Source organism: Somniosus microcephalus, chromosome 2 (assembly GCF_052327205.1).
Source record: "Somniosus microcephalus isolate GS21.2 chromosome 2, FLI_Smic_1.0, whole genome shotgun sequence".
In the NCBI taxonomy this organism is placed as follows: domain Eukaryota; kingdom Metazoa; phylum Chordata; class Chondrichthyes; order Squaliformes; family Somniosidae; genus Somniosus; species Somniosus microcephalus.
Window position 1 is genome coordinate 337,773,689 of NC_140988.1, and position 12,641 is coordinate 337,786,329.

The 12,641-nt window shown below is 43.9% G+C and overlaps 1 protein-coding gene across 6 annotated transcripts in view; it reads left to right on the forward strand.

Annotated features, from left to right (window-relative positions):
- The window catches only part of letm1 (leucine zipper-EF-hand containing transmembrane protein 1), a 98,146-nt gene that overhangs the window by 63,811 nt on the left and 21,694 nt on the right, over nt 1-12,641 (forward strand). For 3 of the 6 annotated variants that reach the window (XM_085975415.1, XM_085975414.1, XM_085975418.1), the window contains 3 exons: nt 4,219-4,398; nt 5,316-5,471; nt 8,082-8,114. In XM_085975415.1, the coding sequence (XP_085831541.1) occupies nt 4,219-4,398; nt 5,316-5,471; nt 8,082-8,114 (369 nt within the window). The remainder of the gene's footprint in view (nt 1-4,218; nt 4,399-5,315; nt 5,472-8,081; nt 8,115-12,641) is intronic. The other 3 variants (XM_085975416.1, XM_085975417.1, XM_085975419.1) reach the window with 1 other exon arrangement.

Below are 12,641 nucleotides of genomic sequence, written 5' to 3' on the forward strand. Positions count from 1 at the left end.
TAAGTCAGGCTGGTGCGAGACTTGAGGAAGGGAACTTGGAGGTGGTGGTGTTCCCATGCGCCTGCTGCCCTTGTCCTTCTAGGTGGAGGAGGTCGCGGGTTTGGGAGGTGCTGCCGAAGAAGCCTTGGTGAGTTGCTGCAGTGCATCTTGTAGATGGTACACACTGCAGGCACGTTACGCCGGTGGTGGAGGGAGTGAATGTTTAAGGTGGTAGATGGGGTGCCAATCAAGCGGGCTGCTTTGTCCTGGATGGTGTCGAGCTTCTTGTGTTGTTGGAGCTGCACTCATCCAGGCAAGTGGAGAGTATTCCATCTCACTCCTTACTTGTGCCTTGTAGATGGTAGAAAGGCTTTGGGGAGTCGGGAGGTGAGACACTCGTCGCAGAACACCTAGCCTCTGACCTGCTTTTGTTGCCACAGTATTTATGTGGATGGTTCAGTTAAGTTTCTAGTCAGTGGTGACCCTCAGGATGTTGATGGTGGGGGATTTGGCGATGGTAATGCCGTTGAATGTCAAGGGGCAGTGGTTAGGCTCTCACTTGTTGAAGATAATCATTGCCTGGCGTGAATGTTACCTGCCACTTATCGGCCCAAGCCTGAACGTCGTCTAGGTCTTGTTGCATGCGGGCATGGACTGCTTCATTATCTGAGAAGTTGTGAATGGCACTGAACACTGTGCAGTCATCAGAGAATGTCCCCATTTCTGACCTTATGTTGGAGGAAAGGTCATTGATGAAGCAGCTGAAGATGGTTGGGCCTAGGACACTGCCCTGAGGAACTCCTGCAGCGATGTCCTGGGGCTGTGATGATTGACCTTCAATCACCACAACCATCTTCCTTTCTGCTAGGTATGACTCCAGCCAGTAGAGAGTTTTCCCCCGATTCCCATTGACTTCAGTTTTATTAGGGTTCCTTCATGCCAGACTCGGTCAAATGCTGCCTTGCTGTCAAGGGCAGTCACTCTCACCTCACCTCTGGAATTCATAGAAGATAGGAGCAGGAGTAGGCCATTCGGCCCCTCGAGCCTGCTCCGCCATTCAATGAGATCATGGCTGATCATCCAATTTCAGTACCCGGTCCCTGCTTTCTCCCCATATCCCTTGATCCCTTTAGCCTTAAGAAATATATCCAACTCCTTCTTGAATATATTTAATGAATTGGCCTCTACTGCCTTCTGTGGTAGAGAATTCCACAGGTTCACCACTCTCTGGGTGAAGAAATTCCTCCTCCATTTCTGTCCTAAATGGCCTACCCTTTATCCTTAGACTGTGTCCCCTGGTTCTGGACTCCCCGACCATCGGGAACATCCTTCCTGCATCTAGTCTGTCCAGTCCTGTCAGAATTTTATAAGTTTCAATGAGATCCCCTCTCGTTCTTCTAAACTCCAGCGAGTACAAGCCCAATCGTCCCAATCTCTCCTCGTACGTCATTCCTGCCATCCCAGGTATCAGCCTGGTGAATCTTCACTGAACTCCCTCCATGGCAAGAACATCCTTCCTCAGATAAGGCGACCAAAACTGCACACAATACTCAAGATGTGGTCTCACCAAGACCTTGTACAACTGCAGCAAGACATCCTTGCTCCTGTACTCAAACCGTCTCGCTACGAAGGCCAACATACCATTTGCCTTCTTAACCGCCTGCTGCACCTGCATGCTTACCTTCAGCGACTGGTGCACAAGGACACCCAGGTCTCATTGCACTTCCCCTTCTCCCAATCTATTGCCATTCAGATAATCTGCCTTCCTGTTTTTGCCACCAAAGTGGATAATCTCACATTTATCCACGTTATATTGCATCTGCCATGCTTCTGCCCAATCACCCAACCTGTCCAAATCATCCTGGAGTTTCTCGGCATCCTCCTCACAGCACACATGCCCACCCAGCTTTGTGTCATCTGCAAATTTGGAGATATTACATCTAGTTCCCTTGTCTAGATCATTAATATATATTGTGAATAGCTGGGGTCCAAGAACCGATCCCTGCGGTACCCCACTGGTCACTGCCTGCCACTCGGAAAAAGACCCGTTTATTCCAACTCTTTGCTTTCTGTCTGCCAACCAGTTCTCTATCCAAGTCAATACCTTGCCCCCAATCCCATGTGCCTTAACTTTACACGCTAATCTCTTATGCGGGACCTTATCGAAAGCCTTCTGAAAGTCCAAATACACCAAATCCACTGGTTTTCCCTTATCTATTTTACCAGTTACATCCTCAAAAAATTCCAGTAGATTAGTCAAGCACGATTTACCTTTTGTAAATCCATGTTGACTTTGTCCGATCCTGTCACTGTTTTCCAAGTGCTCTGCTATTACATCTTTTATGATGGACTCTAGCATTTTCCCCACTACTGATGTCAGGCTTACCGGTCTGTAATTCCCCATTCTCTCTCTACCACCTTTTTTGAATAGTGGGGTAACATTAGCTACCCTCCCATCCATGGGTACTGTTCCAGATTCCATCGAATGTTGGAAGATGATCAGCAATGCATCTACTATTTCTAGGGCCACTTCCTTAAGTACCCTAGGTTGTAGATTATCAGGCCCTGGGGATTTATCAGCCTTTAATCCCATCAATTTCCCTAACACCATTTCCCTGCAAATACTGATTTCTTTCAGTTCCTCCCTTTCATCAGACCCTATGTTCCCTGACATCTCTGGGAGGTTATTTGTGTCCTTCTTTGTGAAGACAGAACCAAAATATGTATTTAATTGGTCTGCCATTTCTTTGTTCCCCATTGTAAATTCCCCTGATTCTGACTGCAAGGGACCTGCACTTGACTTCACCAATCTTTTTCTCTTCACATATCTATAAAAGCTTTTACAGTCAGTTTTTATGTTCCCTGCAAGCTTACTCTCATATTCAATTTTCCCCTTCTTTATTAATCCCTTTGTCCTCCTTTGTTTAATCCTAAACCACTCCTAATCCTCAGGTTTACTGCTTTTCCAGGCCAATTTATATGTCCTCTCCTTGGATCTTGTTATCCCTAATTTCCCTCGTTAGCCACGGTTGAGTCACCTTTTTTTATTTTATTTTTATGCCGAACTGGGATGAACAAATTCTGTAGTTCATCTATGCGGCCTTTGAATGTTTGCCATTGCCTATCTGCCGTCAACCCTTTGAGTGACATTCCCCAATCAATCCTACCCAACTCGCGCCTCAGACCATCATAGTTTCCTTTATTTAAATTCAGGACCCTAGTCTCTGAGTCAACTACTTCATTCTCCATCTTAATGAAGAATTCGATCATATTATGATCGCTCCGACCCAAGGGGCCTCGTACAACAAGATTGCTAATTAATCCTTTCTCGTTACATAATACCCAGTCTAAGATGGCCTGATCTCTGGTTGGTTCCTCGACATGTTGGTCCAGGAAACCATCCCGTAAATTCGGCTCCTTTGTCCATGTTTGGACCAAGGCTGTTGAGGTCGGGAGCAGTGTGGTCTTGGCGGAACCCAAACTGGGCATCAGTGAGCAGGTTATAGGTGAGTAAATGCCGCTTGGTAGCACTGTCTAACACCTTCCATCGCTTTGCTGATCAATTCCAATTTCAGAAACAGGCTGGATGGTTTTACATGGTGTTTTAACATCAGAGACAGAAGTGCTGCAATTAGTTTACAAGGTTACTTCCATATAACAAAAAAGCAGAGAATCCATTGTGGCTCCGCTTAAGAGCCCAAGGGGTTAGTTCATCAAATCATAATTTTTCTTCTGTCACCATGAAGAAATATTCACTTAATGTCCAATATCTAAATTTCATTCAACAATACAAAAGTTGTTGCTTGGTGAACTAAGGTATGGTATGAAGAAAGGGAGTCGGCATTGATTTATAGGAGGAACGTCTTTACTGAACTGGAGTTATTTGAGTAAATGACGGACCTTGTCGATGATGGAAATTTTGTGGACGCGATATGTTTTGTGGGGTGGAAGGTTTGGTTTGCTGGCAGAAATCTGTTTGGAGAGTTTGAAATGAACTGAAAGGATGAAAAGAAACATTCATGTAAGTAATAGAATATTTTAATATCCAGTTTTTTCACGTGAAAGAGATTAACGTTGTGCTGTCTGGAATTCTGTATTTTTGAGTAATGTGCACTTTTGTCTCCTTTCCATTTGTATCGTTAATCTATGCACCATCTGAAGCATTTGTTACCAAGTTGCTAGAAGGAGTGCAAGAGGGTCTGTGGTGTGACTCCTTTCATCCATGCTTTTCTACTCCAGGCAAAGGAAGCACAAGTGAAAGTAGCAGAAGTTGAATGTGACAAGGTGGATAATAAAACCAAACTGGAAGCAACCTTGCAAGAGGAGGCAGCCATCAAGAGGGAGAATCGAGAGCGAGAGATGGAACGTATGGCTGAAGCTGCTGAGAGAGCTAAAGAAAGCTTACAGGTTGAAGCCAGGGTAAGTGTTTAATTTATAAATCTTAACATTTCTTAGAATTTAGCATCATGTTGTAAACTAGTACTCCCAAAGTGGAAGGTCCCACAAGGACCTTGAAAAGGATTGCAAGTATTTGATTAATTTATATGGCTGATCAGCTTTTGAAAAGTTACCCAAAAAAATGCCCAAAATGTGACAAAGTAGCTAGTATTCCATAATGAAATTTAAATTCAAATATGCATTTTCATCTCGACCTGGAGAAATTCCCAGCACGTGTCTGTAGGCTATTTGCTGCAGCAGTCCAAACCTAATCCCACAACGGTTGAGAAAAAATAGCATAAACTGAATTTTGTTTTGTGGAATTATATATTTCAACATGGGTGCATTAGTCAAACTGAGGTGTCAGCCATGGCTCAATGCTAGCGCTCTATACCTCGGAGTCAGAAAGCTGTGGGTTCAAGTCCCACTCCAGAGACTTGAGCACAAATCTAGGCTGGCGTTTCAGTGCAGCACTGAGGGAGTATTGCACTGTTGGAGGTGCCGTCCTTATGCGACGTTAAACCGAGGCTCCATCTGCCCTCGGGTGACCATAAAAGATCCCACAGCACTATTCGAAGAAGAACAGGAGAGTTTTCCCCCGTGCCCTGGCCAATATTTATCCCTTAACCAACGTCACTAAAACGGATTATGTGGTCATTATCACATTGTGGGAGCTTGCTGTGGTGAAATTATCTGCTGTTTCTGACCTGACAATAGTGACTACACTTCAAAAGTACTTCATTGGCTGTAAAGTGCTTTGAGACATCATAAAAGGCACTATATAAATGCAAGCCCTTTCTCTTTTTTCGCTCTCCTTTTTTTTTTCTCTCTCTCTCCTTTCTCCTTTCTCTTCCTCTCTCCCTCGTCCTTTCTCACGCTCTTTTCATTCTGTGTTACAGAAGGAAGTAGAATCAGCAGTGAATCTGGAAGCAGCAGCTGTCAATGTGAAGAAAAGTCAGATCGCTGTCCATACAGAACAGGAATTGGCTAATGTAGACCTGGCAATGCATTCTGAGACATTGAAAGATACAGCTCCTGTATTAGAAGGAATTAAGGTATGTTTTAATGTAAAGGTCAATGATCTTTTACGCTTATTTTCATGCTGTTCATAATCAAAAATCGCTCAAAGGTTTTGTTGACATCATCTCCATAAAGCCCAACCAACTTGCTTTGCCTTCATATTGCATAGTATTTTGAAGCAAAAAAATACCAAGTACATGCAACAACCATTTAGTGAACATCTCTGGATAGGGCTTAGCTGGGTGATGACTCTTAAATTAAGATCTTAATCTGCAAGAGTAAAAAATGATCAACTTTAAGTGCGAGGTATGCTGTGATTAGAAACTGTTTTGGGCCCAACCTGTGTTGCTATTATGGGTTTGAAACAAATGGTTTTCTTACAGCCATTCCTCGCTTTGGACATTTTAGAATATTTCCCAGCCAAAGCTGTCAACTAGTGTTTTATGTATGCTTTAATTCTATAAAGCACATTGAATGAAATCAAATACACTAGTACGTTAAAAACTCTACAAGGTAAATTAAATGCTGATTTTTTTTTTTCTCCAAGTGTAAATTCTGGAGATGGGAGGCCTTTCTGGAATATTTGTACATATTGTCATTATGGAGAAATAGAACCTGAGCTTTATTTATATATCAGTATTGAGTGTGTTTGTTATTGCACAGTGCTAGTGAAAGTATATTCTGAATAATATATATTCCAGATTGATAAAATTCAACCATCAAACAATGGAACCAGACTTTAAACTGTAAATATTTGCAGAATCCATTGTGTTGGGCTTCCTGTTGGCTTAGTAGGTAAATACAGTGTGTGGCTAAGTACTAAGATATCTACAGAAAATGCTGGAAATACTCAGCAGGTCAGGCAGCATCTGTGAAGAGAGAAACAGAGTTAACGTTTCAGGTCGATGACCTTTTGTCAGAACGGTCATTGACCTGAAACGTTAACTCTGTTTCTCTTCACAGATGCTGCCTGACCTGCTGAGTATCTCCAGCATTTTCTGTTTTTATTCCAGATTTCCAGCATCCGCAGTATTTTCTTTTTGTACTGAGATATCTAGTTTGCTCTCTGTTTGTTTATCCTATCCCAGTCAGCCAGAAATGAGAGAATCACATTGTGCCTCTTATCTTTGGGTGGGGATGGGAACTTCCAGTGAGTTCTTCTATATGGAATAATGACCAATGCCTGAAAGTACATCTGTCATGTAGAATTGGGAAGGATCAAGTGGGGGGTGGGAGGGGGCTGACTTATATTATCATGGAGGAGCAGGATGAAGAGACTGGAGGCCTGAAGAGTGACACACCACTAGCGGAGACAGCACTCGATACGCAAGTACCCAGCCCAGAGTGTATATAGGCCTCGACTGACATTCCAGGAGGTGCCCGAGCAGCGGACTGTACGACGGCTGCGCTTCACAAAGGTTGCCATTGGCCGACTGCGTGACTTAAACCCTGGTCAACGTGTAGCAGAGCCTTAACTGTAGAAATTAAGGTGACCACAGCCCTCAACTTTTAGGAGTCTAGCTCCTTCCAGGCATCAACCTGTGCAGGATTAATCGCCCTGCATTCGGCAGGTAACTGATGTCATTTCCATAGGGCTGGGGAGTTTATTAAATTTGGCAAATACTGGAGCAAAGGCAGAAGGCACTAATTCTCTACAGAATCATTGGCTTCTTCAGAGTGCTGGGTATGATCGATGGAGCACACGTGGCACTGAAGGCTCCCCTTCAGCAGCTGCAAAGCTACATAAACAGAAAGAGCTACCAGGTGGGTCTGTGACGCCTGGCTGCACATGGTGCATGTGACTGTGCAGCATGCAAGTGCCTGTCATTGTGTTCAACTCAAACCATTGCGCACACGCTTGGAGATGGGGGCCCATGGAAGATGGCTAATCGGTGCTGTGGCTGATGCTGACATCTTCACGTCCCAAAGACTGTTCCTCTCCTCCGCTTTAATCAGATACCTGTGTCCCAACAGGCAGATCGTTGAGGACCATCATGAGCGGGGTGCTGAAGAGCCACTTCAGGTGCTTAGACGGGTCTGCATGACTGAAGGTCTGCACCTTGACGTAGAGAAGCCAATAGAAGTGAAAGATCCTGTGCTCCGGGTGCTGGAGCCAAGGGACATAGCATGTCTGCAGGAGACAGTGTTTGTGGTGCAGGCTTTTACCCAATGAGCGCCCCGCAGAGGTCGCAACAAGAAAAGTCAGACACACTTCAAAGAATGTTTTATTACAAAAATGTTCCATAACTTTAAGTGTAAATTGTTACAAAGAAATACAAATATTGAAAAGTTGAACTATACTTCAAAATTACAAAAATTTTACAAAAGTATATATTAACGTATTTAAATTACTAGTGTTTATTGCAATGTTAAAATCCCTTTAGTAAACTGAACTATTTACAAGAATATATCTTCAATCAACAATAATAAGCAAGAAAATATTAATTAGCAGCAATAACACATCAAAAATAAATAGTTTAGGCTGAATGGCCTCCCTATTTGTACTTCTCTTTGAGTTTGTTAGTACAGTACATCAGTAACACAAGTTGTTACAGTAACTATAGTCATGAGAAATTTAATGGCATTGAGCAAAAAAATGAGCCATTTCAACCACTTTTCCCGTTTGTTTTTCCATGCCGTCACAGTTTGAGAAATGGCAAAGATATCTACGCATCAAGGTTAGGTGTATATCTCTCCCTATTTCTGGCATTTTTTTTATATATATATACTGCTCTTCATATCTTCTCGTGCATGTATTTTTCCCAGGTCAGAAAGCTGTGTAGATGACTTTCCTCCAGGTGTCTGCAAGTGCTGTCCTTGGCTGCTTACTTCTGGAGATGATTACCAGCCAACTCGCTCATTATCCCAACAGTGTTCTGCATCTGCTCTGCCTCTTCAGTGACATGGCTGTCACTGGGAATTCTGTGTGGTAGATTTGAGTGCTCCATGGCACAGTGTGTAATAATTAAAAAGGCTAATAGAATGTTAGCTTTTCTCAAGGGGGCTAAATACAAAAGGGTGGAAGTTATGCTACAGTTGTATATGGCTCTGGTTAGACCGTATTTGGAGTACTGTGTTCAGTTCTGGGTACCGCACCGCAGGATGGATATACTGGCCTGGGAAGGGGTGCAGCGGCGATTCACCAGAATGATACCGGGGCTAAAAGGGTTAAATTATGAGGACGGGTTGCATAGACTGGGCTTGTCTCACTTGAATATAGAAGTTTAAGGGCTGATCTAATTGAGGTGTTTAAGGTGATTAAAGGAGTTGATAGGATAGATCTAGAGAAACTATTTCCTCTGGTGGGGGGAGTCCAGAGCAAGGTGGCATAACCTTAAAATTAGAGCTAGGTTGTTCAGGAGTCTTGTCAGGAAGCCTTCACACACAGGGTAGTGGGAATCTGGAAAACACAAAGTTGTTGAGACTAGATCAATAGAAAATTTCTAAGCTGAGATTGATAGAATCATAGAATCTTAACAGCACAGAAGGAGGCTGTTCGGCCCATCGTGCCTGTGCCGGCTCTTTGAAAGAGCTATCCAATTAGTCCCATACCCCTACTCTTTCCCAATAGCCTTGCAATATTGCCCCTTTAAGTATTTATCCAATTACCTTTTGAAAGTTACTATTGAATCTGCGTCAATTACCCTTTCAGGCAGTGCATTCCAGATCATAACTCGCTGCATAAAAAAATGTTGCCTCCTCCTCTGGCTCTTTTGCAAATTATCTCAAATCTGTGTCCCTGGTTACCGACCCTCCTGCCAGTGGAAACTGTTTCTCCATATTTACTCTATTAAAACGCTTCATGATTTTGAATGCGTCTATTAAATCTCCCATTAACTGTCTCTGCTCTAAGGAGAACAATTCCACATTCTCCAGTCTTTCCATGTAACTGAAGCCCCTCATCCTTGGTAGCATTCTAGTAAATCTCCTCTGCACCCTCTCCAAGGCCTTGACATCCTAGAATTGGACACAATATTCCAGTTGAGGTCTAACCAGTCATCATCTTAGGCAGTCCCTCGGAACTGAGGATGATTTGCTTCCACATTAAAAATGAGTTCTCAGGTGACTGAGTCCAATGCGGGACCTACAGCCTCTGTCACAGGTGGGGCAGACGGTGCTTGAAGGGGCGGGTGGGTGGGGTGCTTGGGTTGACGTGTGCTGCCTGCGCTTGGCTTCCGCTTACTCCCGGCGAAGAGACTCGGTGTTCGGCACCTTCCCGGATTATTCTCCTCCACTTTGTGCGGTCTTGGGCCAGGGATTCCCAGGTGTCGGTGGGGATGTTACACTTTTTCAAGGAGGCTTTGAGGGTGTCCTTGAAGCATTTCCTCTGCCCACCTGGGGCGCTCTTGCCATGCCAGAGCTCAGAGTAGAGCGCTTGTTTTGGGAGTCTTGTATCGGACATGCGGACAATGTGACCCGTCCATCGGAGCTGATCGAGCGTGGTCAAAGCTTCGATGCTGGGGATGTTGGCCTGAGCAAGAACACTGACGTTGGTGCGTCTATCCTGCCAATGGATTTGCAGGATCTTGCGGAGGCAGCGTTGGTGGTACTTCTCCAGTGCTTTGAGGTGCCTGCTGTGCATGGTCCATGTCTCTGAGGCATACAGCAGCGCGGGTATCACTGCTGCTCTGTAGACCATGAGCTTAGTGCCAGGTTTGAGGTCCTGGTCTTCAAACACACTCTTCCTCAGGTGACCTCAGTCTAACCAGTGATTTATGAAGGTTTAACATAACCTTGCTTTTGTACTCTCTGCCTCTATTTATAAAGCCAAGGATCCTTATAACAGCCTTATAGATTTTTATTAGGTAAGGCTACTAAGGAATATGGAGCTGAGATACAGATCAGCCGTGATCTAATTGAATGGCGGAAATGGCTCAAGAGGTTGAATGGCCTACGCCTCTGGTTCTTTTATCAATCACCTTAAATCTGTGCCCTCTGGTTATCAACCCTTCAGCAATTGGAAACAGTTTCACTTTATTTACTCTACCTGAACCCTTCATGATTTTGAATACCTCTATCAAATCTCCTCTTAGCTTTCCCTGCTCTTAAGGAGAACAACCCCACCTTCTCCAGTCTATCCACGTAACTGTAATCCCTCATCCCTGGAACCATTCTAGTAACTCTTCTGTACCCTCTCCAAAGCCTTCATGTTGTTCCTAAAGTGTGGCGCCCAGAATTGGACACAATACTCCAGCTGGGGCCAAACGAGTGCCCTGCCAGTACACTTTACACCTAATCTCAGCCTATTACCATCTCGTCTAGCTCTTTTACTTCTTTTGTCCGATCGCAGCCCTGCCTTCGATCTATTTTCTTTCCAGTTTTGAAGAAGGGTTCGACCTGAAACGTCAACTCAAATTTCTCTCCACGGATGTTGCCTGACCTCCTGAGTTTTTCCAGCATTTTCTGTTGTTATTTTAGTGTTTTATAAGGTTTAGCAAAATTTCTTGGCAGTTGTACTCTATACCTCTATTTATAAAGCCCAGGCGCCCATATGCTTTATTAACTGCTTTGTTAACCTGTGCTGCCACCTTTAAAGATTTGTGCAGAAACACCCGCAGGTCTCTTTTCTTGCACCCCATTTAAAATTGTACCATTTAGCATGTACTGTCTCTCCTCATTCTTCCCACCAAAATGTATCACCTCACTTTTTTCTGCATTGAATTTCATCTGCCATGTGTCAGCCCATTCCACCAGCCTGTCTGTGTCCTCTTGAATCATAGAATTATAGAATGGTTACAGCACAGAAGGAGGCCATTCGGTCCGTCGAGCCCGTGCCGGCCCCCTGCAAGAGCACCAGCTAGTCCCATTCGCCCGCCCTTTCCCTGTAGCCCTGCGAATTTTTTTCCTTCAGGTATTTATCCAATTCCCTTTTGAAAGCCACAATTGAATCTGCTTCCACCACCCTCTCGGGCAGTGCATTCCAGATCCTAACCACTCGCTTCATAAAGTTTTTCCTTTGGTTCTTATGCCAATCATCATAAATCTGTATTCTCTGGTTCTCGACCCTTCCGCCAATGGGAACAGTTTCTCTCTCTCTACTCTGTCTGGACACCTCATGATTTTGTCTGGACTCCTCATGATTTGAACACCTCTATCAAATCTCCTCTCGACCTTCTCTGCTCTAACGCGAACAACCCCAGTTTTTCCAGTCTATCCACGTTACTGAAGTCCCTCATCCTGGAACCATTCTTGTAAATCTTTTCTGCACATTCTCTAAGGCCTTCACATCCTTCCTAACGTGCCCAGAATTGGACACAATACTCCAGTTGAGGTTGGACCAGTGGTTTATAAAGGCGCTTCATAACTTCCTTGCTTTTGTACTCTATCCCTCTGTTTATAAAGCCCCGGATCCCGTATGCTTTTTTAACTGCTATTTCAACCTGCCCTGCCACCATCAACGATTTGTGCACATATACCCACAGGTCTCTCTGTTCATGCACCCCCTTTAGAATTGTACCCTTTAGTTTATATTGCCTCGTTCTTCCTACCAAAATGTATCACTTCGCACTTTTCTGTGTTAAATTTCATTTGCCATGTGTCTGCCCATTCCACCAGCCTGTCTGTTCTCTTGAAGTCTATCACTCTCTTTCTCACTGTTTGCTACACTTCCAAGTTTCGTGTCATCTGCAAATTTCAAAATTGCGCCTTAGCCAATTTTGTATCCATGCTCCTACTGTCCCTTTTATCCATGGGCTTCAGTTTTTCTAACAAGCCTAATATGTGGTACTTTATCATATGCCTTTTGAAAGTCCATATACATGACATCAACTGCACTGCCCTCATCCACCCTCTTTGTTACCTCATCAAAAAACTCAATCAAGTTGGTCAAACACAATTTGCCCTCAACTCTCTTTTTAGTTCATGCTTGTCCAAGTGGCTTATCGATTTTCTCCGAGAACAGCCGAGTATAGGACATTTTTTTCCATGTGGCCATTAAAAATGGTAACAGAATGCTGCTCAGCAATTCAATCATGTTTTTTGTGGTTATAATTAAGAGCTCCTAGCCTCCCTTTGTTGTTTTGTGGAACGACTCCTATGCATGATTTAAGAGTCAGTTAAATGCTGTGGTGGGAAATGTCGGTTTCTTATTCTGAAGGATGGCCTCCCTCTTTGTATCCTATATCTTTCTTTTGAATTGAATTCTGTGTACCTAGGTTAGAATGGAGAAAAATCATCCATGCTTCCCATTTCTAATCACTATCTAG